At 39.0% G+C, this 27,214-nt stretch overlaps 1 protein-coding gene across 1 annotated transcript in view; it reads left to right on the plus strand.

Annotated features, from left to right (window-relative positions):
* pdlim4 (PDZ and LIM domain 4) overlaps positions 1–25,710 on the plus strand; it is a 45,067-nt gene extending 19,357 nt beyond the window's left edge. Inside the window, exons 4-7 of the mRNA XM_030746542.1 lie at positions 12,569–12,834; positions 14,734–14,891; positions 20,915–21,053; positions 23,340–25,710. Coding sequence (XP_030602402.1) covers positions 12,569–12,834; positions 14,734–14,891; positions 20,915–21,053; positions 23,340–23,544 — 768 coding nt within the window. The 3' untranslated portion in view covers positions 23,545–25,710. The remainder of the gene's footprint in view (positions 1–12,568; positions 12,835–14,733; positions 14,892–20,914; positions 21,054–23,339) is intronic.
* Positions 25,711–27,214: the final 1,504 nt, after the last annotated feature.

Genomic DNA, 27,214 nt, shown 5'->3' on the forward strand with positions numbered 1-27,214 from the left:
CATATTGTGCTTCAGATATGTAAGAGATGTCCATTTGTCAAGTATTGTGTTGTGGTAGTGTTGGAGTCAGGATTAATCTGTCTCACCCCTCGCTGTGGCAGCATATCCTTGTTTAAAAGGGTGGAATGGGCATGCAGAGAGCTGAAGTGAAATCCATCCATCCACTCATCATGGAGCATCTGTTAGAACAAAGTATTGTTTTCAAAGGAAGGGCCAAAAGTTAAGGAGGCATATGTAAATTATCAGGTTGGGTTTTGGTTCTTAACTAATTTCTTATCTGGTATGTTGACAGCTTGCAAATGGACCTGTTTACAAAAGGTTGGGTTGCTTGGTAAATCTAAATGAAAACCAGTAATTTAAAGTGAATTTAAAGGCATTTAATACTTAAAGTAAAAATTGTTAACAGCATATCAAGGGTTAGTTTACATTTCCTAATGAGTTAAATGTTTTCAGTGAATGGCAGGTCTGGACGGCAGGCAGGCCAATAAACTGCTTTACTAATGAGCCGTGTTGTTGGAAAACATCCAGAATATGGTTTGGCATTCTCTTGCTCAAATAGGCAAGGTTTTTTTCTTGACGAACACATGGCCTGATGGCAGCATATGCGGCCCCATGGTATTCTCAATTGAAGAAATTGCATATAATATATATATATATATATATATATATAATATATATAATATATATATATATATAATATATATAATTTTATAATATATATATATATATATATATATATATATATCATCGAATCTACTCTATATATATATCTATATATATCTAGCTATCTATCATTTCATAATATCTATTTTTATCCTATACTCTCTCTCAACTCTTTACTCTTTATAATATCTCTCTCTCTCTCTCTCTCTATGGTCTCCTCTCTTCTCTCTCTCTCTCTCTCTCTTTTTTCCCCTCCTCTCTCCTCTCTCTCTCTATCTATCTCTCCTCTTTTGCTCCTCTCTCTCGATCTCTCTTTTCTCCTCCCTCTCGCTCTCTCTCGCTCTTTTCTCCTATCCTCTCTCTCTCTCTCTCTCTCTTCTCTCTCTCTCTCTCTTTTCCTATCCTCTCTCTTCTCTCTCTCCTCTCTCTCTCTCTCTCCTCTTTTTCCTCTCTCTCTCTCGCTCTCCTCTCTCTCCTCTCTCTCTCATTTTTCCTCTCTCTCTCTCTCCTCTCTCTCTCTCTCTCTTTTCTCCTCTCTCTCTCTCTCTCTCTCTCTCTCTCCTCTTTTCCTCCTCTCTCTCTCTCTCTCTCCTCTCTCTCTCTCTCTTTTCCTCTCTCCTCTCCTCTCTCTCCTCTCTCTCTCTCTCTCTCTCTTTCCTCTCTCTCTCTCTCTCTCTCTCTCTCTTTTCTCCTCTCTCTCTCTCTCTCTCTCTCTCTTCTCTCTCTCTCTCTCTCTCTCTCTCTTCTCTCTCTCTCGTTTTTTTTTTTTTTTATAATCCTCTCTCTCTCTCTACTCTATCTAATCCTCTCTTCTCTCTCTATCTATATCTCCTTTTCTCTCTCTCTATTGTCCGGTGTTTCCAATCACTTCCATGGCTACAGGTGTATAAAATCAAGCACCTAGGCATGCAGACGTGATAGGATGCCACCTGTGCAACAAGTCCAGTTGTGACAAAGTGGTAGGCAATGTAAAATCACAGAGCAGGGCCCAGTGGATGCTGAAGTGTTTAGTGCACAAGGTCGCCAATTTTCTGAGAGTCGGTTGCTGCAGACCTCCAAACTTCATGTGGCCTTGAGATTAGCTCAAGAACAGCACATCGAGAGCTTCATTGAATGGGTTTCCATGGCCAGAGCAGCTGCATCAAGTCTTATATCACCGAGCGTAATGCAAAGTGTCAGATGAAATGGTGCAAAACATGCCGCCACTGACTCGAGAGCAGTGGAGACGTGTTCTCTGTGAATGAAGCACACTTCTCTGTTAGGCAATCTGATGGACAAGTCTGGTTTGGCAGTTGCCAGCAGAACGGTGTTTGTCTGACTGCATTGTGCCAAGAATAAAGTTTGATGAAGGGAGGATTATGGTGTAGGGTTGTTTTTCAGGGAGCTGGGCTCAGCCCCTTAGTTCCAGTGAACGGAACTCCTTAATGCTTCAGCATACCAAGACATTTTGAACATTTCATGTTTCCAACTTTGTGGGAACAGTTTGAAGATGGCTCCTTCCTGTTCCAACATGACTGTGCACCAGTGCACAAAGCAAGGTCCATAAAGACATGGATGAGTGAGTTTGGTGTGGAACTGACTGACCTGCACAGAGTCCTGACCTCACCTGATAGAACACCTTTGGGATGAATTAGAGCGGAGACTGTGAACGAGGCCTTCTCTTCCACATCAGTGTCTAACCTCACAAATGTGCTTCTGGAAGAATGGTCAAAATTCCAATAAACACACTCCTAAACCTGGGGAACCTTCCCAAAAAGTTGAAGCTGTTATAGCTTCAACTCGTCGGCCCACCTATGGCTATAACTATAGGTGGGCTGACATCATATTAAACCCTATGGGTTAAACCCAAGCAAGTAGTTTTAATGCCTCAATCTAACCAAACAGAAACTTAACACTTAATTTAAAAAAAACTGCCTTGCAGGATACAAAAGTTCAAAAAGAAAAAGTCCCACATGGAAAAATGATGTTGTAATGCTCAATGCTGTTAAGTCAGAAAGTCATCCCATTGAATCAGTACAACCCATAATGGCTTCAAAGAAATCTGGATGATGTTTTAAAACAGCCTATTATGGTGACTTTGGTTGATGACCATATAAGTGTGATGATGCACTTTTAGACACCTTAGAAATATCAAAAAAATGAAGTCCTTATTGCATGTATTACTAATGAACTAAAAAGGCAATGAGCACGGTGGCGTGGTGATCAGCACTGCTGCCTCACAGCCAGGAGGTCTGGGTTTGAATTCACCTTTCTGTGAGGTGTTTGTTTTGCCTGTGTTTCTGTGGGTTTTCTCCTGGTACTCTGGTTTCCTTCAGTCCAAAGACATGCAGTTAGTGGGGTTAGGTTAATTGGTGATTCTAAATTGCCCATAGGTGTGCATGTGAGCGTGGATAAGCAGAAGAAAATGGATGATGGATAAAAAGCCAATGCATAGTTCTGTAGAAAGTGCTACAGAAAAAAATGTTTTCATAAAATGTGTAATCATTACTACAGGGGTGGGCAACTCCAGGCCTCCAGGGCCAGTGTCCTGCAGGTTTTAGATGTGTCCCAGATCCAACACACCTGAATCAAATGGCTGAATTACCTCCTCAGTATGCAGTCAAGTTCTCCAGAGTCCTGCTAATGACTTCTATATGTGATTCAGGTGTGTTGCATCAGGGACACATCTAAAACCTGCAGGACACCGGCTCTCAAGGCCTGGAGTTGCCCACCCCTGCATTACTACATTAAAAAAAAAATCATCAATCTATGCATTTTCAAATGACAAAAAAAAAAAAAACAGTCTGCAAATAGGCAGATTTCACAATGTGACTACCAGCTCAGGTCTCGTTTTGATTAGAACAAGAAAATACAAAATTGGAGTGAAAGGAACCAACAGCTACAGGAATTTCTACAAACAGACATGCATGAAAGCAGGGCTTTGTGTGAGGGCAATATGAGAGTAACAAATCTGTCTTTCTCATGCTGTCTTCTCCCTGTTGATCTCCTCTTTCTATCTCTTTCTACATCTTTTCCAGTCCTTCTTTTCTTCCTTACTGAAGTCTAAAAAATGTTCTCTGGCATCTCATTTAATGAAGTAAACCTGGACAGCTGGAAACCTCCAAATCAGGGCCACTTTATTGTCACGCTCAGGTGGAACCTTCTGTGCTTTAAAAGAGAAAACATCCACTCCCTGGAGTCACTTAAAGATTTCGGTCTTTCTTTGTTTTCCTATGTAATCCAAATCAGTTTCAGCACATGATTGTGCTGGCAAAGATTTGAAGCAATTCAACTTTCATTCAAAATTTACCTTACAGCATGAGACTTAACTTAAAAGCAGGTTTTATGCTGAAGCAGTACGTTTATGGTAGCAGGGTGAGAAGTGAAACCGAAGAAGAATATCAGGACACTTAGGCTTATATATTATAGACTAACTTAGTTAAGAATGTTCTTAGTTAATATTCCACTGATGACATACTTCAGGCCTTTTCAAATGGAATATTTTCCTTTTAATCCATGAACTGCTTGACCAACTGCCTTTGTTGGAAATTCCAGTCTCACTGGTGGGAATTTGCTACTGAGCAGGAATTGACACATGGAAGAAATGAAGTGTTTCCTTTCACCTTGGGAACATGGGAGACTGTCATAATAGTCAATGAGCAAATGATGTATTTTTGGATATGTGCTAAGTAAGCGAATGACTCAATGCTGTTGTGTGATGGGGCTGTTTTTTCAGAGAATATTGGAGCATTTCTTTTACAAGTTTGGGGAATTCAGTGGAACAGTATGAAGTGTTTCCAGGGAGTGCTCATGTCTTGGCAAGACAGTCTACAGACTACCGGATACCTTACACAACTTCCTGAAATAGAAATAATTGTGATAAAGAGTGGGTGGCAGTAATGAGATAACTCTCCTAACAAAATAAAGAACACTGGTAGCTTTGACAACCAGTTTTTAATTAAGCTTTACTGCACAGACTTTGACCAACTTCCAAATTTCATGCACAAAAAGAGGATTATTATGGAGAATTATCTGACCAATAAAATCAATAGCTTCACAATACTTGGAAAAAGCAGTAAAAATACCTTCTAACTTCATCTTCAAGGTCAGCTTAATTAAAAGAACCTGTCAGAAGCTTCTCAGTCATCCAGGTCATGGTAGTCTTAAGTGCTTGTGGATGTTTCACTTCTCATCAGGTCTAAAAGCTAATGCGGAGTCCAAGTTGTTTAATGACCTATATCCTCCCTAAAAAGCCTAAAAAAGGAGTCCAGTTGCCTTTTAAATAAAACACTTACATCCAAGCTCTTATTGCATCTTTTTTTCTTGTCAAACATAGAAAAGAAAACATCTCTACTTAACATTCTTAACATGCTCTTCCTGGAGCACCGTTTTGGTGCTGATGTCAATGCCAGAGAAAGTTTGGAACTCTGCAGTTATTGAGTCAGCAGAGTTTTGGCGACTTTTATGCACCATGTGCATCAGCACGTTACAACCCTGGTCTGTAACTTTATATGTGTGCCACTTTGTGGCTGAGTTGCTGTATTTCCTAAACACTTCCACTTTACAATGATACCACTTACAATTGATTGTAAAATACCTAGGAGGAAACAAATTTTACAACTGACTTGTTGCAACATTTGTAAAGGCATACTGCATGGCTGGGGGTTGAGTTTATACACCTGTGGCAATGAGACTAAAAACACCTGAATTCAAAGATTAAGATATGTAGCCCAGTACTTTTGCCCATATACTGTATCTCCATGTTTCCCTCCAGAGTAAATCTTCCATCCTATGTATCTTCAGTGGTACAGGTATTTATTTTCTGGCTCAACCTGTAAGCTCAATCTTACTTTAAATCCAAGTGAACTGAAGACAACATGATGTGATGGTCAAAGTAAAATAATAAATGAAACCACACTACAGCATTTGTGAGAATTAATTTGATGTAAAAGCCATGTAGCAAGAGATTTACTTGCAAAAATCCAAATCACATTTTCCAAAGAGGAAATCCCTCACAGTCTTGTGAATGGTCATCTCATCTTATGTCTGCATTTTAGGGTTTGGTTGTCAGTTTTACTCTTGGAACAGTTTTGTGGAGCAGTAATGCAATACCATGGGTTACTTACATTTCGAGTTTTCAGAATTCCATCCCTTAAATTACACAGTGGCAGCTTCAAGTAGGTGAGAATGGCTTGCACTCAATGTCATTTAATTGGCAAGGCAGTATGTAATGCATTCATGGCAACTGGCCTATTATTATAGTGATAGTTATTGTGGCTGAGAGCTGTGGCCCTGTGGAAAGAATGAGGCTCCACAATGCGGAAGCTGAGAGGTCGGGATCACACGTCACTCGAGCTTCCAGTCTCAGCCCAGGAGCTGGCAGCTGGAACTGAATTCTCCAAGTTAACATTAACAGGGGCTGACAGATAGAGTCCTTGCATGACTTACAGACCATAATTCCTTTTTGGTTTGGAACTGAATTTTACTATTAAAACAAAAGGGTATGCATTCTTTTCTTTTTTTTTTAATGAATGGAACAAGGCAGCTGTTTTCCAATTAAGAACCATTAAGAACAATTTGCCTTTTAAAAACACAAGTATAGTTTCTGCTAAGGTAAATCATGGTGAGCTATTAGCGTGATTTATTTTGTAAACACAAAATTGATTGGCATTTACTGCATAAATATTATGAATGTGTTTTAATAATATGGAGTTATTACCTTGTATCAGCAATTTTTATGGGTTGCCAAAACATGTTTAATGGGTCAGTTTTTACTTGATCCCCTGTTGGGAAATCTCAGATCAGCAGACCAGTAAAGTATGAGGAGAAGGTCATTTTAGCAGCTCCACAGCAGGCATTTTAGCTGTCAGACCTGTGACCCCACCTATTTGGTTGTTTGTGTTCACTAATCAGCCAGTAATCCACAGAAATGTCAGATCAGTCTCTAGGTTTTCTTAATGGGGCCTTTCCTGCCCTGCTTGTCAGCCAGCATATTGAGGAGAGGATGAAGTTGTTAAGCCCTCACTGCTTACAGTCCAGAGAGACTGCAGGAGTCCAGGCTCATTCAAATTTAGAAGATTTAAAATAACTGTATGAAGTTTGTCAGGGAATAAAGGGAGGTTCTTGTTTTTTTTGTTTGTTTGTTTGTTTGTTTTGTTTTTTTCCATTTTAATCCATCCATTTTCTTCTGATTTTCTAGGCTTTATAGTGATAGCAGGCTGAGCATTTAGCTTTCATATTGAGGTCATGTTGGTGATCTTTGACATGCATATTTGCACGATTGCCAATAGTCAGCCATGAAAAGTACTGAACTTAGAGGAATTGAATAAATCATCCAAAACAAATAAAGCTACTGGGCCTTTTTTGTTTTTTTTTTCATTTTTTGCTCCATCCACTTTTATTTAATCAGACTTTATTAAACTGCTCAGAATGTGGTAACTAAACAGTAGTAAAGCAGAAGTTGTTAGTATGACTGTCTTTTCACTCGTTGGTAACCAACTAATCCAGCTTTTTTTATGATTTGCTTTTTTTTTAAATATCAGAGCTTCTTCCATGAAAAAAAAAGTTGTTGCATTGAAAAAAAGTCCATCATTTGACTTCTCTACAAGATAAACTTAGTCCAAACCAAATAGTTGTGTTGCCCTAATTGCTCACATTTGAAATAAGTTGCGTTCATCTGATATTTCTGTCATGTATTAAAATGCTAAAATTAGCTACATCATAATAAATCTCATTTCAACCCAGTGGGCAGTACACAGAAATCAGTGTGGAAGTGACATTTTCGCAATAGTTTGATTTAATAGCACAAATTGGTACAAATATATCACATTTTTGTGATTAGAGCCTTACATTCCACCGCTTTGTTAATCTTCCTCCAAGCACTTCCACTCCACTCCTCCTCCCTGCTACCCTCCTCTCTGGCCGCTCTGGTCTTTCTCCTCTCCAAGTGAGGCACCCAGGACCAGACAGGGGAGGCAATTAAAGGGCTGGTTTGTGTCTGAGTAGTGGTGCAGAGCACCATGTGAAAAGCTTAATTTTGAATGTCCAGGGGGATTAAACTTTGCAGGAGGCAGCAGAGAGGGAAACGGTGTGCCTGTGTGTGCATTATCAGGAATTTGTGCATGTGTGACTGGTCTCGATCCTCAGTTAGAGACATATGATTTCAATTAAGGTCCGCAACCTTTTTGTCCTCTTTAACCCATCCCCCTCTAATGTGTCTACCACTCTCTAGCCAATGGAATATAGTTGTGATCTGAGCTGAAACTTCTATCATCTTTCTCTTATTAATCATAGTACCTTATAATAGTAATAAATGGCAGAATTCCTATCTGCCTATTTTTATGGCTTTCTTTCCTTCTCTGGCACAAATGTTCTTACATGGCCAGCCTTCCTGAAGCATTAGCCATGCTTGGTTACCACCAAAAAACAGGTCAGTAAAATCAGACAGCTGCTTGAATTATGAGCATACAGAAGTAGATGATATTGGTTCTTATAAGTAGTTACTGTTATTGGTTCTTTTTCCATAGTTGTTGTTTTCGTTTTTTTTTTTTTTTTTTTTTTTTTTCTGTGATTTTTATTCCTGAGCCAAGAGGAATGCAGTTAAGACTTGGGAGAAAGTGGAGCCACTCTCAAAAGTGTTTTTCAGTAAATGTATTTTGTTGAAGATGGCACGAAGCTACTCATATAAATTTTAAACTATTATGACTATATTTGAAAAGCAAGAATAGGCAATCAGCAGAACTGGGGTGATAAAGCATTCACAAGATTAACGTGACTATCACTTTAAGGCAAAATCTCCATTAAACCTCAAGTACACCTTTGAAATAGAAGAATAAATCGTAGTAATGGGGCAGTTGGCTTAAAACTGATTTTTGTAATAAAACAGAAACCAAGGCACTATACTTTTAGAGCAACTTGAAAGCACTAAAAGGTCCTGAATGTTACCAAACTGGCATTTTTATAAGGCAAGGACCAGATGTGCGGCCTTATAAATCTACCATCCATCCAAAGCAAATATCTGTGGAACAGACGTGCGCAACCAGAAAGGAAAGAGTGCTATGAGGGAAAAACAGACAAAGGAATGGTTGGAGTAAGTGGTTCAGCTCCCTTTGATACAAAAGGAAGCAGACCGTATCAGACAGGGTGCCAGGGTGAAAATGGGTAAATCTGTATTTGCTTTTGACAAGAGAGAAATCTAACAAGACTTTTTAAGAACTCTGGCACTGATTTTACTCATTCCCTTTCACCAAGGAAACTTGGGTTGTGAACCATGTCCGACTGTTATCTATTTATTTTGCATTTTATTTTACTTTTGCCACTGAGTTTTCAGTTGCTGTTTGGTTTGGGTATAAAAGCTACTTTGTTAGTCTCTGCAAGGTTTCATGGTTTGAGTTCAGTTTGTCAAACAAAACCTGGTTTTTTTTGTTTTGTTTTTTTTAATGCCAAGGCCAGGCAAAACAGATGCTGAGATGGTATCCTATTGGAAATTACACATCTTAGCTTGATACTGAAATGGAAACACCAACTCATTTTACATGCACACATTTGCAAGATGTGAGGTGGTTTGGGCATCTGGTTAAGATGCCTCCTGGGTGCCTCCCTGGAGTTTTCTGGGCACACCCAACAGGGCAAAGCCACAACCTGCTAGAGGGATTATATTTCTAATCTGGCCTGTTTGTTAATGTTTGGAATGGGCACCTCTTCTGGCCTACTACTAAGTGCAGTTTGCTTAATTTAAAGATACTGAGTTGATGATGACTGATAATTGGTATTAAATGAGTTGATACCATCTGAAGAAGGTGATTCTGTTAGTCTCCAGTATTGCAAAAAGTAGTGCAAGAAGCACTCACAGTGCAAGTCGACTGCTTATAATTTGAGGCTTAGTTACATTATGCTAGTAGCAGCTCACTTCTTTTTTTTTTTTTCTTCTTTTTTTTTTTTAAAACTCTACACCGTCCTCTACACTCTCATTTTCAAATTGGCAGTCATTAGACTTGCCGAATTTAATTCAGTTGGCTTATCGGATGTTGCAGTTGTACCCCCCAAAACCTGTGTATGTACTTTGATGTGAAAATTCAGTTGAGTATTTCTTGTCTTTAGGCCAAAGGGTGTTTGATGTTGCTCAGATCCGTGGCAAGATTGATATTTGCATTCAGTTGAAAAATGAAGATTTGTTCAGTATCTTTCTGATAGTAAATGTAACTTTATACAGTACAGTGGTACTGTACATTAGCATGTGATTACCTGCCCCTTGCATCTCATTTGTACGCATTAGTGTCATAAATGTAATGCTTTTACTGTCATGCCACTGCAGGAACATGTAACAGAATACACTCTCAGGGATTTTCCTATACTTTCTTTCTTTATTTTATGAATGCAGACATGATTGAGCTTGCTTGGTGAAAGTTCTGATTCTTATCTGCAGATTTAGCCCTTGAATAAATATGGGAAATGAATAACGAGCACTAAAAAGACATGTAGGGACAGAACTCCACCCTTGTGGTGCTGGGTATATTCTTAGGAAATTGAAAGATCTTAACAGGTTGAAATAAAAACAAAGGTGGCAGCAAATCATCTTATTTGACAATTAAAAGAAAATCCAGTGGAGGAGGAGGGGGGGAAAGGTTTTAAGCAGCAGTATGGTACTATAAATAAAGAAAAATGGTGCAAATGAACATTGTCTAAACCAGTAATGTGGCTATATGTTTACTGACCTCTTGCCATACTGTGAATAGAAGAAGTACTTTTGGAAAGTTGATGAACTTCTGAGATGAGGGGTTGCCACACTGCACACTTCTGATTGGTTGAGTATTAACAGGGTTTTATCTATATCACGATCATTCTCCAGATTAGCCAGTAAAATCAGTTTGCTCACCATAAGTTTAGCCTTGTGTGTGTTTTGAATTGGTTTTGCTTTCAATTGACTGTCTGTTTTCCAGTGTTGACTCAGTAATCCCGTTATTTAAGCAATAAATTGTGGTCAATGGCAGAACTGCATGACTCTTCTCCATGCTTATTAGCAGTGTTGGTTGTCCATCAGCAGTTATCTCCACTTAATGAACTGGACTGGCGCACTTGCAAAAATGATGTGGAGTTTGCCTCATCTTCGTTGGTCTTTAGACCACTGTGGACAACATACAACCAGTGATCTGGGGGAATCTTTTAGTTCCTTGCAAAAAGTTCCTCTGACTAAATTGCAGCTGAGGAGTTTGAGGGGAACTTTGATTAAATTCCCATGAAGTCCACCATCTGTGCAAACAGGGCTAAAGATAACGACTGGAATCTGGTTTGGCTATTTCATTCAGTGGTAAGAATCAGGCTTCAGCTTGTCTCGTTTACTTGAGGAGGGAGCCGCAGAGAACTGGGTGTTTCTGACATCCTGCCCAAACAGGGTTTGGCTCTTGGTTTCTATGAGTGCTGAATCTCCTGCCTGCTTCTCTCAACTTTACCATGAATGGCTATCTGCTAGCACTATGCTCAGAGAGTTACTGTGCAAGATATCTATCTTTATTGTTCATGGTTGTTGGGAGAGTGGGGTGAGATGGTTTTAAATTTCTTGAAAGTCGTCTGTCATAACTGCAGGAGACAATGACAGAGCAGTTTTTCAAGATCAGGATGTGGGATTGTTGGTGTAGAAGAGGGCTTCTAAAGTGCTGATTATAGAAAACCTGTGTGTGTGTGTGTGTGTGTGTGTGTGTGTGTGGTCCAGGCGAGGGCAGAGAACAGGATGACATCCAGCAGACCCATCTGTTGAAATGACAGGGGTCCTGTCTGCAAAGGCAGTGAACCTCCACCACCTGTGGCTAAGGCACTTTAAACTAGCCCAAAACACACAGCCTCACACAGTCTCAGACACATGCGTGCATTCACACTCATTCTAATGTCTCATAGTTAACAACAATCTGACTGTATCCTATCCTGGTGTATTGCTTAACTTGTAAACAAGTTACTTTATTTCAGCTGAAATGCTTATAGTCTAAAGTCATGCATGGTTTGCTTGTTTAGTCATTCAAACTTGCTACTTATCTCTCATATTCAAAGCACTAAAACACCATCAGAAATGGTGACATCATTGCAAGTGTTGAAATAAAACCTTATCTTCACTGTCTGATACAGATGGATCAGGCTGGCAGTGGGCGTTATCACTGAAGTGTGCTGATAGCTGTGGTAAACACGGGGTGTCTCAGTGATGTCAGTGTAGCATTGGTGCAAATGCATCTAAAGGGTGCTGACCCCACCATAAAAACACTGCATATACAGTAGATGTCTCTGCATCTGCCCAATATTAGTCCAGCACATTCTTCCAAACACATTGAGCAGCTAAATTATATGGCAAGAAACTAAAAAGTCTGCTGCAGCATGTCAGAAAAATAATAATTTAATCTTCTCCAGTATCTCAGCTCTGTCATCAACCACGAATCCTTCAGCTCACAGAAGTAGCCAAAAAGCAACATTTAAAATACACAAGTTAATCTGTTTTGACAGAAACATCTGCAGGAAATCTAATGCAAGCTCCTTCTTAATAAGCCCTGGTATTAAACAGGGAAAAACACAAATGAAGTGGAAAAAGTTTTTCATCTAAACCTCACTGCTGCAAAGCCTCATTCACAAACAACCTCGGTGGAGTTGTGGTTTTGTAGTTAGGACACCACCGGGTTTGTTTTCTCTTTCATGTTCTCTTTTTATTCTCATTTCCTGAAAGAACCAGAACATAATGTTGTATGGTCTGTAATAGGTTCATTGCCCTTTTTTCCTTCCTTATTACATTAGTAATTCTTCCTCTAATGTGGCAAACGTACCACTGAATCACAGTTCATTTGTAACTGCATACATTTTCAACCATAAAAATCCAATCATTTCCTGTGACACTGGCATCACTTCTTCCTGTTTGGTAAATGTGTCTCCTCTTCTCTTTCCTTGTTTTTAGAATTTTCGTCCAATCACCAGCGGATATGCCGGTTACACCCGTAAACCTTCATATACCCCTGAACCCCAGTCACCTCCGATTCCCCAGCCCGCTAACCTCAATAATGGACACTCCAGACCCAACAATGGCCACAGCTATGGGTATGGCAATGGAACCGGGCACTCTCAGTACAACAACCCTGCAGGACTGTATGCTCACAATGGAAGCAATGGAGACAGATCTCTGCCAAGCAAGATGGGAGGTCTCAGCCTCAGTGCCACACACAGGTGAGACGATAAAGGTGTAGATTTTCCAGGAATGTAAACCATAAATGAATTGCTTATTATTTTCAGGTATTCCTCACTCCTCTTTAAGAAAATACAGAGACGGCACCAGTCTTTATTCACATTGTTCTTAGCACAAATAAACATAAAAAAATACTTTCAATATAAAGTTTAAAAACCTATTTTTAAAATGCAACTTGATGTTTATTTTACACCTCTTTTGAGTTTCCTTTCTCTTATCTCCTTTTTCCTGCTAAGTCCCTGCTTACTTTGCTGGCAAGGAATCCAAGTTGTTGTTGCATTTTCTTTTGTCTTTTGTGAAAATCTGTAAAAACAAAAATCAGTGTGTTTGCAGTGGCTGTTTATATCAGATTTCAAAAATAGCCCCACATGAGTTTTCATAGACCTTATTGCAGACATCATATCACACAATGAAATAGCTTCCAGCCACTACCTCTAAAAACAATCATCCTAGCTATTATTAAACCTGTGCAGGTCCATGTGTTGAATCTTGTGCCAGGCACTTAACATATAGACACAGAAACAAACACACTCTGGATGTCTTTTGATGCACCTGCACAGATAGCCTTGTGGCCTGGAAAAGGCATTTGCTGTCCTGTATCCCCTCAAGCGGGCAATAAATGTACATGTTCAGTCTCCCAGTGAAGATCCTCTTGAGCACTTCCAGACACAAGACCGTTAAACCTCCACAGCCCCCACATACGTACACAAAGATGCACTCAAACATTTTAACACTGTCTGATGCCTGCTGTCACTCACTTTCTCGTACACACTTATTCCAGAATTATTCTGTCTGATCTCTCTTTCTCTCAGTCATTCTCACTTTCATGACAGCGCAGGCTTTTTCTCTCATGCAGACACACACTCACACTCCTGAAAAGGCAACTGGAGACAGACTTGCATTTAAGTGCGTCTGGACTTGCACACATCTGTCAGCAGCCCGAGTCATCTTCCAGAAGTTTGAATGTTTAAACGTTTCCAAATGAAAGGACGATTTGGAAATGATTTGAGAAATGACATAACTCACGGATCTATAATACAAAGCTGTTGTGATTAAGACTTCATGCCTTGAGACAGAAAGGGGGAAAAAAAATTAGCTGATGTGTTCTACATATTCTGTTTCAATTTGAAAAGAAGAATATTGTAGTTTTTCCATACTTTTTCTCCTTGTCTCATGTGGCTACAGTTATTTGATACTTCTACTCCTCCCTTGGTCCCAAAACACATCATGACATCACCAAAATATAAATTGGCTATATTTGACATCTGCCAAAAAACAAAAACAAACTTTCCCAGGAGTTATAACATTGTGTCCTTTAGGGATTCCTTATTGTTTTTATCCTTGACTGTATTCAGAAGATAAAATCTCCATGTCTAAAAAGTTAAACCAATGCAGAAGTGCCTGGGGGAACCCTCTGGATCCCAAAAGAAATCAAATTCTATGAGAAAATTATGCTACTAAATTATGTTTTTCACTTCATTTGTGACCTCAGTAAACAGCAGTCGCCCATTTCAGGTCTTTTTCACAGTGATGAATGTTTTCTTCTTTTCTATTAATCTGTTTTCTTTCGATATAGATTAATCAATTAAGCAGGGTATAATTTAGCTCTTGGATAACTTTGAATTGCTAATCATCACTTAATAAGCGTGCAGAATCCTCATTTTCTTAATCAGATCCACTCCTGACTCATTGGATCTGGGTTCAAAGAAACGTGATACCAAAATGCCAAACACAAAGCTTCAAAGCAGAAGTCCACAAACAATAGGTGATGTCTCAGTGGCTGGTCTTGATTGATTACTAAAGGAAATTTATGTTGAGTCATCAGTCAGATTGAATTTAAAATGGGTTATCCTCAATATTGGTTTCACTGAATCTTTCAGCCCAGAGCCTTCCATACAGTCTCCTGTGGGCCGTAACGGATTTGACACAGAGTCAGACGTCTACAAGATGCTGCAGGACTACGAGGAACCTGTCTCAGAACCCAAACAGTCCGGCTCCTTCAAATACCTACAGGGAATCCTAGAGGCTGAGGATGGAGGTATGGATTTATGTATGTGCATATTTGTATGTCTGCTTATTGTGTGTGTAAAAATGAGGCAAACGTCTGTGTGAGTGTTTAATCACTAAACCGTTTAGACTGTATTTGGAGAGACCATCCATTTTGCTGCTAAGGATTCTTCTTGGCATCGTTCCACTAATTGACTTCATTGTGAAAGTTGTCATTTTTCTATTATCTTGTTGATTAACCATTTGGCCCATTAAATGTCAGAAAATATCCCACACAATTTCTCAAAGTGTTCAACTCAGTTAGATTCTTTGTCCACTTCAAAGCAAAAAAATTTTGATTTTGTTTTTAAGCAGAAAGAATGACAGTGAAAATGATAAGCGGAAGAAAATGGATGATAGCTGGCTGGCTGGCATGAAAACCAATAGATACTATTTTACAGCAAAAAGGCTTTGAATTGTTGGTTAAAAAAGTAATTTTTCTAAGCAACATTTGCATCTCAAGAAGTCCTAAGTGGTTTTTCTCTATTTAAGACAACCAATTATGCAAGAAACCAAACCAAGTAAGATTATATTTTTACTTTTCAGCAGTGATATCAGCTTTCATGGAATGGTTGTCTTTGCCACATACCAAACAGGTATAATGCAAGCATCTGCACATGCCCACATGCATCAGTGCATGGATCGCTGACTGTTATGTAACATGTAACTGTAAACGTAAACAGTGGAAATTTCAGACCAACTATTTCCTCTAATGCAAATGAGGCTTGTGATTCCAGTTAAAGGAACTTCTTGCACAGGCAGTCTTTCTCTGACTGTTATGAACTCCTCTGTCTAAGTAGCATACTTTTCCTTTTATAGAAATACACAGACAGCAAGGTTAGGGGACAGATAGGAAGACAGGGAGAAGAAAAATGACAGAAAGTGGGGAAAAAAAAAAAAAAGGACAAAGGAAGTAGAAGAAAAATGAAGTGCTCTAAATAGCGCACATGTGGATTGACAAGGGGAGTTTTGGTACGGCAACTTACTGCAAAAACAACTTTGCAAAGGACAATAAAGTGAGAAATATGGTTTTCCTGTCTGCCTTCTGACTGCCTGGAATTCCAGCATTTGAGGAGGAGTCATGTGATGCTGATAGCAGCAAGGGAAGGCTAATTCCTGGAACTAAAATCTTCTCTTCAGGTCCCATGTTTACCACTAACACAGAGCAAAAGTGTTGGTATGTTCAAACACAAATAGCATGAATGTGAGAGAACAGACCTGTTTGCTCAAGTCACCCGTGACTAAAGATTCTGAAAAGTCCTTTAATCATAGTTGCACTTAAATAGCTACTATTTAATCTTTTCCATAAAGGTTGAAATGTATGAATTTTTCTTTAGCTTTATTCTCACTCAAATAAGAGAATCCAACCCCCACCCAAAGAGGATATACACCATTATTAAACAGATGTGTTGCATTGTAGACAGTCATTGCATAAGGTAATTAAAGATAATTATTTTATTGTAATTTAAATATTTTTATTCAACAAATAAATTAAAGAAAAAAATACATAATCACTCCCCCTGGAGGTGCATTTCATGAAATTTGCACGTTGTACTTTGTTTGAGAGTGTCTTCGTTTGTGTTTTTGCATCAGAAGTCCATCTTTACATGTTTAGATTGTATAACTCACAAAATGATGCAGTGCCTTTAATGCGCAGGGTAAATTATGTCAAGGGACATATTCTAACCAAAACATGATCATTTCCCCTGGACCTAACCGAGTGGTTTTGGTGCCTAAACTTAAACAGGGAGTGTAGGCAAGCATAAAAATGGAAAAGTAAACTAATCAACAAAACACAAAGCTCCTAAATGAGACAGGAACCATTTTTGGCTGGCAGACAAACTTGTGACTTATTCTGTCACCACCCCTCCAACTTCCAAATATGTACTTTAAAAGAAGTGAAAAAGAAGATCATTAATTTGCCATATTGCCAGAGCCACTGCCATCAGTTGTCAAAGCCTAAGGACAACTGATGCATATCTATGCGATGCCAGCAGCATCTGTCAAAACAGCAGAACTTAACACTTTGTGGGGAGAATGCTTTTGGAAAGTAAAATAAATAACTAAACAAAGAAATAAGTCAACCCTTCTTGGGATGGCTGTTGTTCTGAACTGGCAGTATATAAAGTTATTTGAATTGAATCAACTATATTTGCTTCAGGTCTCTGGATCGGTCATTGATGTGGAAGCTGACAGGATAATTAACAGGAGAGGGAACAATGCAGACTTCTGCTGGGAGACCTGGGGCAGGGCCAAACCACTCCATTTCCGTAATTTCTCACTGTTTATAACACAAAGCAACAAGAAACAAAGAGACAGATGCTAACGAGTATGAAGGAGGTTGCATAAAAAGGACACACTGATGGATTAAGGAGATGAAAAGGGACCTCTTTTTTCTGTTGTCAGCTGCATTTCAGCTTGAGTGACTGACAGGTTGATTGACAGGCTAAACCTTTGATGAAACAGAGAGTCATGAAGTTTCATGAAGCTACCTGTTTCTTTGTTGATGAACGGAAGTGCCATTTAGTCTGTGTGATAGTGTGAAATGATCCTGCTTGTGTCCTCAGCTTGGTTGTTTATTATTATTATTATTATTATTATTTTTAATTAAACAATTAAAACTTCCTGCATTTGCATGAATGCCTTAGATCACTGGAGTTGGTTCCCTCTTGGAGGATAAAGCTCATGTAGAGGCCGTGTTGACTTTCAAGGGCTTTTAAAGTTAAAGCAAACAAAGTGTCAGCTTACCCAGAATTCCACAGACTCTTCCATGGTTTGGTAGCAATGTGGATGGAGGGGTGGTGTGACTGTTAAATAGGAAAGTTAGGGTGTTTTTGGAAATACTGCAGCAACATTACACTTGAGTACATATCCTGTTTTCCACAAGAGGACATTCTTTTAGCAGCAAAGATGCATTCAAACACACAAGACCACTTATTGTACATGTCAATGTACTGGGTAAATGTTAAAAAGCAGGCCTTTACATGGACCTGTCTTGTTTTAGCAAATATAAGAAAAACTTAGTTGCCGATCAATGCGAAGTCCTGGGATTGCTCTGTTGCAGATTGAATTTCATGATTTCCAGCTTCACTGCTGGAAATTTGAGGTGACCATATGATGGGGGGGGGGTGGGGGGTGCTTTGTTTCTTTAACAGTTGGAAAAAGAAATAAACACAGTGCCAGTGACCCCTGGAAAAAAAAAAAAACCCTGCATTCTACAGACTTAAGTGTTTGTTTAAAGAAATTTCCAAAGTGGGTTCAGGCTGTGTCCTTTCTCAGAAAAGAGCTCTTTAAAAGAGCACATCAATCATCACGACTGTTTTACTTACAAAGTATAACAGTCGTCACATTTCTGATTGGCTCTTGGGTTATATCACTAGTACCCTTGGGTTATTTAACATGTGGGATGTTTAATGGACCTCTCCAAAATGACCACAACTGAGATGGGTAAAAATGATGTAGATGAACCATTTGTGGTCCTAATTAACCAGACAATGTGAACATAAAAAAAAGGAGAAAAAGCTACAGATGCAAAATGCCCTGAGAAGATTTCTAATCCAGTGTGGCTAAATATGTGATTCAAGTAGTGTGGAGCTTTGCCCTGTAACTGTCTGCAGCCTTACTTTGGACCAAAACCCATTTTTATTGCAGTATATGTTAAATAATCTTTTATTCTTATTTTTATTTTACAGTGATATGACATCAACAGATTAAATTAATATTTGGTGTTAACAGTGCATTGTAATTTGTTACTTTTCTATTAATTAGCTTATATTTCCACACTTTCTAACACATCTTTTTCTCTTTTTTTTTTTTTGTCTGCATGTGTGGCCCCATATAATAAGAGCAAATCTTTCCAAAACGTTTCCGATCTTTTTTGTCATAACACATTATTTTTGACAGAATTCTTCCTTTTAAACATCTTGGATGCATTCAAACCTACACAATATATGGCCAGGAACGAGTCAAGACATCCTTGGAGAGTTGTAGAAACAGTGCATCACGGTAGTTGTCTAAAATGACATTGTGATTCGCACTGCCTTAAATTCTGTGAAGCTTACGTTAGGATTGCGGGAAACAATATGCGTGCCTGTTTTACAGTGTGTCTGGTTGACATTAGTCACAGATTATAGGACACACACACACACACTGCAATGTGAATGTTAGATGGGGTGAGATATGTGCTGCAAATGGCCATCTTGTCACTTTCAGTCAAGTGATACAGTGGTGTGCTTGGCAACAAGATATAGCAGGCCTGAGTGTTTTTTTTTTTTTTTTAAAGGTATAATAGAGGCAAGAATTTCAAAAGCACTACATTCTGCACTTATTCTAACTGTAGTACAAAAAGGTTTATTAGCCTTCCCCGTTGTTAGAAAGTCAAGCTTCCATTAAGAAATGATAAATGGACTAGTTCTTATATAACATTTTTCTACTCTGTCTGAGCACTCACACAACATGTTTACATTTACCCATTCACACAAGCACTTCCATGAGTATCTAAGCTAAGTGCTTTTATCTGACATTTACACTCCAACGCATGCATTGGAGAGTGCCAGATGAAAAGTAATTATATTGTGATTAGTGACATTCATAGGTGGCCTAAGTGGCCTCTGCTGGCACATCATCAGCAAAAAGAAGTCATATATTAGAGTTTTCGGCTGAAGAATTACTCATGCTGCCTATTTCAGGGGTGTCCAAACTTTCATTTCGCTTAACCCTCTTAATTGGAGAGGAAGGCGAAATGTCAGAAAAGTAACTTAAAGGGCCAAACTGTATGTTATTTTTGACATCAATTCGCGGACTGGAAGTGGGCGGGGCCGGAAGTGGCCCACAGGCCGCAAGTTTGGACACCCTTGGCGTATTTGGAGCATTGTAGTGGCTCTAGACCTTTGGTGAATTCCAGTCAGGCATAGCTAAATGCCTGATGGTCTTAGCAACCACTCCTATTAAGAAATTACATCCATGGGAAGGCAGCAACCCATGTCCACCATCATAAAATCATAAAAAAAAAATCATAATTTAAATTAACATTAAGCTGTATACTAAATCTGTTAAGCAATATGTAAGCAGTATGAAATATATATTCACAACCCACCTTGCATCATTCACATGCATGACGTGAAAGCATGTAGCATGTCGTTGTGATCATTTGAGTTCCATGAGGTGCTTTCCCTGCTTGGTGTCAAGCCAGGTTGACTGAATTCCTACCAGGAAATGCCATTGCACAATGTGGCGCTTGAATGGAGCTCGCAGGAAGGTGCCAGGCACACAAAAGAGAAAGAAAAGGAGGAATTCTGTGAATGTGATGTACAGAGAACAGAAAAGTATATCAGTATGTCTGTAGGATTACTGTGTATGACTATACTGCAGTTTTAACAGAATTCACATTTGGGGAAATGTGAATTTCAATGTAGTTGTTAGTGTAAGAATATTACTTGGGCGTTTTGTTTAAGGTGGCTACTGAGCATTTGCTTTACAAAAAGCTGTTGGACAAACCAGCAGAAGCATGTCATTATAAAACAGAACAAGATATACACGTATACTATACTATAGTATAGTATAACACAACCAAAATACTACACAGGTGTCCTTAATGAGATGCATACTTTGATTTGTCACAGTGTGCCTGTTGTGCCAACAAGTGCCAAAGGAATTAATCTCACATACACTTTGCAGAAGTATACCTCACATGGACATCTGACAAATAGTGAAAAAATGGATCAGAAACTACAGACCTTACAGCTACTATGTTCTAGACTTACTGCCTGTAGTCTGCCCTTTCAGGAACTTATGTGACTTTTCATCGTCAATTAGCAGAATAGAACTAACTTAACTTTAACTGAAAGGAAGGCAGAGGAATATGGAGACATATATAAAATACACTTGCCAGAAGGCTACAGAGGAAGTGCTGTGGTATATCAGTGCCTAGAATCCATGCAGCATGATGTACTTATAATGCTTTGAATGCTTATTTTTTTAAGTGTATGTTTCTAAACAGTATATTGTTTTTCATAGGTGTGTCACCAACGGAGAGAATGAGAAACCTAAAGTCTCCCATCAGGTCTCCAATCCCCAAGTTGGCAAGCCCCATCCCCAGCCCCATGTCTGGCCTTCAGAAACTACCCCAGTGCACACGGTGCTGTAATGGCATTGTGTAAGTATTGTGCAAATCCTATATTGATTTTCACGTATATACTAATATCTCCTGTCAAGAAAGGTGTAAAATATTTTTTAAAAATTACTTTTTACATTTCAAGGCATAATTCTAAGTTTTTGAACTATGATGTATCCAGCCATGAAACTGATTCATCTGAAAATTGCTGTGGTCAACACTGCAGTACAGACAGCGTAAGATAAATTAAACATGACGCTGGAGATATAATCGATTTTCTCTTAAAATACTTGTGAGCTGCACCTGGAAGTTATATATCTCCCACTTATTTTATCATTCAGTCTGCTGCCATAAAGTTTAAGAGTATGTGAGGTGAGTCAGGGTTCGTCCCTGATTTTGAAAACAAAGAAGCGCTCTCTCACAGGTCAACATGCACCGACAGGCCTTTCAATAAGCTCTCAGAAAGCTCTATTCCCATTCATCATTTTAATGATTAAACCAAGACGTCCTCCACACCCTTTCCCATGCACACACTTCATGCACATATTGTGACTTGAACACACCTTTTGCCAAACTAACCACATACACCGGTAATCCCCCCTCTAAAAAAGCAACTGCAGGTAAAAAGTGATGTCATAAGCTTACTTTACTTGTTAACACGAGAACATAGTGCATGCTTATGCAGTATAATAAAGCCACTATGACCTAAGTGTTTTTTACAGTCTTTAAGCATGTATAGATCTCTGTGTCAGGAGTTTAGCCTGCAAGTCGTGTGGTCACTTTGGAAAAGCAAAGAACCAGGTTTATGACTTAATGGTCGTTGGCCACAGTCCCCAGTCCAGAAAGGAAAATCTAATTGGAGACTATAAATGGACAACGTCACTAACACCGCTGTCACCAAACAGCTGAGTGAAGCTCTTTTAAATTCACTGGCGCTGATAAGTAGCCATAACAACATGTAACTTTTCTGCTTCCAAGGTGAAACGCAATATATGATTAGATATATTCAAATGCTTGCATGGTTACATTGGCTATAAAGCATGATAATTCCTGGTTTGCATAGATAATGCAACATTTGATGAACAACTGTGGGTCATTCATTTCTGCTTAACTTCTTCTGTGATGATGGCACCCTCTAAAACCTGCCTTCAAAAAGTCAGTCTGCCTTTAAAGGAAATCTGCATTTTGCAGTTTGCTTATCATTCTGTGTCATTCCCAATCATATATTCATGCATTTGCATCTTCCTCAATACCAAAAGAGGGAAATAGAATTAATGAATACAGACTGAATAACAGGCTTAACAGGATTGCTCCAATTTATGTCTTAAAAATGGTAGTTGAGGAATTCTTAACCATTAAACTGTATGTAACTATCATAACTGTGTTGAAGACAAGAATCAAGACACCTTCAAAAATGAAAATAGTGTTTACAACCAGAGGTGCAAACACTCAAGAACAGGAAGGCCAAATTCAACAATTAGACATTGTCAGAAATCATCTAAAAGCACCTGCTCAGTTTTTTTAAAAAGTTCTTCAGAAGGTTGAATCCAAGATTAACTTCTACCAGAATTATGGGAAGAGAAAAGTATGGAGAAGGAGAGAAACAGCTCTTGTTCTAAAGTATACCACATTATCTGTCAAACATAAGGCAATGTTTTGGCATGGGCTGCCAGTGGAACTGGGACACAAGCGTTTGTTGATGTGACTGCTGATAGAAGTAGCAGGATGAATTGTGAAGTGTGAAGGGCTACACTCTCTGCTCAGATTCAACCAAATGCTGCAAAACTGATTAGACAGCTCTTCACAGTGCAAATGGATAACGACCCAAGACGTATTGCAATAGGAAGCCGAGAGTTTCTCAAGGCAAAGAAGTGAGATATTCTTCTCAGCGTTTCAGTTACTGAAGCCAAAACTGAACACAGAGACCCAAAAACAGGTAGCAGTAAAAGCCAGGCAGGCATCTCAAGGGAGGTGATCTCCATAGATGCTAGACTTCAGGCCGGGTGCTTTGCAGGTAATTCACTGCAAAGCTTCTGAAAGTGGCGTACTGTGTATAAAAATGGCAACTTTGATACTTTGTTTGCTAAAGTTTGCACTTCAATCACATCTTGACTGTTTGTTTTAAAATCCACTATGGTGGCGTACAGGGGGCAAAGTAAAAAAAAAAAAAAAATTGCCATGGACCTAACTGTAGATCGTGCAGCACTAACCGACTGCACGAACTTAATTTTGCAGTAATTCACTGCTGCATCTGCAGGATTTTTATATTTGTTACATTCATTAATGGTACAGCTAACCCTCTTTGTCTCCTTTCAACTTTTCATGCAGTGGCACCATCGTGAAGGCCCGAGATAAACTCTACCATCCCGACTGCTTCATTTGTGACGACTGTGGCATCAACCTAAAGCAGAGAGGCTACTTCTTTATTGAGGACAATCTGTACTGCGAGACCCACGCAAAGGCTCGCGTCCAACCCCCCGAGGGCTACGATGTTGTTGCAGTGTACCCCAACTCCAAGGTGGAGTTAGTCTGAGATAAAGAGGGTGCATATATTGTAATACAACTGGTAAACAAGGAATATTGTAGAATGTGGCTACTGAGTTTATTAGCCTCCACCAATTGGGCTCTGTCAAGCAGGAATGCTTATCTTGGGTCAGTTTTGCCTTTAGGAGAGTCACATTTGTGATTGAGTGATCCCAGATCAGTGCTTCCACTCTGACAGACTTGATGAATGCCTTTTTTCATTGAGCATATCCCAATCTGTTGACAGAATACCCCCCTTTTATTTTGATGAGCATCTCAAATCTCCAGACCATTAAAAAGCAACATTAAACATTTTATGCTACAGTATGTAATGATCTGGTAGCCCTAATCTCTCAACCAGTCTTTACATTAAAATTGTATATGCACATTCACATTGCTTGCATAGTAACAGAATATTCAGTGTAATACTGCAGGCAACAAGATAATTGCAAGAAAGCTGTTATTACAAACATAATATCCCGCTCGAGCCTTACACTAACTTTAAGACACCATGTGCATTATCACAAAATATTTTTGAGTTGATTGTGGTGTGTGATGTGATGAACTTTGCAGAGGTGGTGGTTATTAAAGCTTTGGGGACTAATTTTCACAGTTCTCTGCTCACCACATTATATTCCACGTCATGTAAGGTTAAGTGACATGTTGTTCAAATCCTGGTTAAGGTTTGAAAGGCTTCTTTCTTTGCTATAGTTCAATAATATACTCATGTTGGATGGATTTTTGCATTTCTAACTCACATTTATGCAATTTACTTTTCATGTTGCAAAACCGGGGAACATTCCTGTTTAGTTTTCTCTTTTTTTTCCTGCTCACTTGTCAGTTATGCAAACAGAATAAGCAATACTTCAGTTGAAGAATATCTCTAACAGTGTCTGGAATGTGTCAGTATGTTTTGGTGACTGGGTTTGCTGAACTTCTACTTGTAATAAATGCCTCCGTATGCAGCTATGCAAGCACCACCTTCTGAAAGGTAAACAAATCCCTGCAGGAGACATCCTGCAAGCTCTGTGAGAAACTCTAGAACTTGTTGGGAATTGACTTTAAAAAAAAAAAAAAAAAAATTCCCCCAGATGTGAAGAAATGAGACTTTATTGCTACAGTAACTTAGTTAAATGCAGTGCATGCATTTTGACATTTTAAGCAGGGGTGATACACATCTGCAAACAGGGTGGTTTATGCACCTGACTGTGAGAGGAATTTCACCTCTCACACTGAAGAATTCCTGTTCACAAGAGCACAGAGTTCACGGGGCATTGGGGCTTCAGGTTGACATCAGTATGCTCCCCACATCTCATGACAGCTTTTAAAAATGATTGTGTGCATTTGAGACTGGAGACGCAGCTACAGAAATCTGTTAGGAACTTGTAAAATGGGACTTCACAGCCTACAACATGTGGGAATAATACTCACTTTGTTACTTTTTTTTTTCCCCCTTCTTTTTTTTGTGATTCACTACATACTGTAAATTCATACAGTTCCTTTCTGGAAGAGAGCAAAAGACAGAAGTTCCCACTATGGATTCAGATTTCTACAGCCAAACCCTTAAGGCTAATGAAATACATTTCTACATTTACTTGGAGAGAAGTGGGGGGAATAAATTTAGGGAATGGGGTGGGGTGAGAAAGAGAAACGAGGGGATGACATGTATTTTGTTTTCTTGACAGAAAATCTTTCTGTAAGAAAAGTGTAGCAATCAGTCTTAGCTTGTTGTGTAATAGAGTGAACGCTGTGCAGAGAGGTGGTGATGTTCTTTCATTTTAGAAATATTTCTAACAAAACTACTCTTGTAATTTGAAATGGGAATAAATTTTACAGCGCTGATATCCAGTCTGTTTTCAGGATATTAGCAGTGATGTTTAGCTGCTGGTATCTGTCCAAGCTAGTTATTTGTAAATTATGTGAAAAAATCTATTGCTACCACATTGTGTCTTTGGTATTGTACATATTTGTTTCATTGTGATTGCTTTAACATACAGTATAGATCATGTCACTCACTTGCCTTTGCATACCCAGTGTCTACTCTTTAAATGATTTCTGAGGCACGAAACCTCTTCTTGTATTTAACTTATTGTTCTACCAACACATGTTTTTTGTTCTGGATCTTCTTTTTTGCTCTTGTTTTTTCTAGGTTCTAAATAAAATGAAAAGTACTTTATGATGGCAAGATCTTTCACATTCTTTCCTGGGCTTAACTGCTGGGTTTTACCACAAAAATGTGCAAAAGCACAAGAGATTCAATTTGTCTTAATTTTACACTCTCATTCTGGCACAGTAGTTTCTTTATATTGCATATTGTCAGACCACAAGGCTGCAATACATATGCCTTCTAACCAAGACCACATTACAAAAGCATTTAATGGAATAAAAATAATGAGAAAGTCTTGTTTTAGACACTTTCACTTTTATATGACCTTCTTATGAGTTCTTAACTTTCTAGAACAAGTTGAAATATGATATCAAATGCATAGTTTTTTATTTAGTGTTCTTATTTTTTGTGCATGTGCAGATGGTACTTGACCAGTGGGAAATTTGGGATCTACACAGACCAGACCAAAAAAAAAAAGCCTCCAAAACAAAGCACCAATCTCTAAAATCCTTCAAGTATCAAGGATAAAAGCATAAACTTTTTCCAAGCTTTCATCCATGTCCGCAGTGCTACTGTAAGCTACAGCAGTCACTGACTGGATGTATCTAATGAATATTCCCTGTGGTTATATGTACAGTTAGTTGTGGGCCTCCATCAGTGACAGGTGAAATGAATAGCACTGGTCATTTTGTTACAATGGTGATGCTGCTGAGAAACTTTGGCTGCCAGCATTCGTGTGGGAAAATACTTTGTCAAACCCACCTAAATCCCCACCCAACCACCCCACCCCTCTCACCTAACAATGGTACTTCCTGATGGCAGTGTTCTTTGCAAAGAGGATATTTGGCCTATTCACAATTTTTTAAAAAGCAAAACAAAAAAAAAGCCCAACAAGATGACTCAAACTCCAAACATCTGAAATCCCAATTGGATCCAGGTACACAGGTATTATACACATGAATATAGGGCATGGTAATGTCCCATGTCCATACCCCTTTGTATCAGACTTATTCTGGTGGCACGATATACTGTAAGGCAGGTGGTTTTTGAGGTTGTGGCTGATCAGTGTGCATCTCTACTGAAGGCAACATAGACATGTAGCTAAACAGATTTAATTAAGACCCTGTTTATACTGTATATGCATAGCTGCTCCAGGAGGGGCACAAGCAGCACACAAAGTGATGAAGAACTATCATGTTTAACTGCAAATCAGACGCCCCCAAAGCAGACACAGACAACAACTAAAGGTTTATTGAACTAAAGTTTATTGAACAGGTTGCTTGGGTGAGGTGAGTGGATTGGAATAGCAGAATCTTTATTGGAGGTGAACTTGGGTCTCTGAAGGAGAGAGAGAGAGAATATCACCAACAGCCAAAAGTGTGCCAGCAAGTCTGTGAGTTATTAGAGGTGAGAAGAGATTCTTACTTGTTATTTCCTGAACAGGGATTGAGGTGGGACTGTTACTGAATACCTTAGGAGAAGCGAGAGGGTCAGTGGACAGTGGGTGGGCATGTGAGATGCAGGTGAGTCCTTCTTTCTTTAACAGGTTCATTTAACTGTAAAGATCAAGGAT

Source organism: Archocentrus centrarchus, chromosome 14 (genome assembly GCF_007364275.1).
Source record: "Archocentrus centrarchus isolate MPI-CPG fArcCen1 chromosome 14, fArcCen1, whole genome shotgun sequence".
Taxonomy (NCBI): Eukaryota; Metazoa; Chordata; class Actinopteri; order Cichliformes; family Cichlidae; genus Archocentrus; species Archocentrus centrarchus.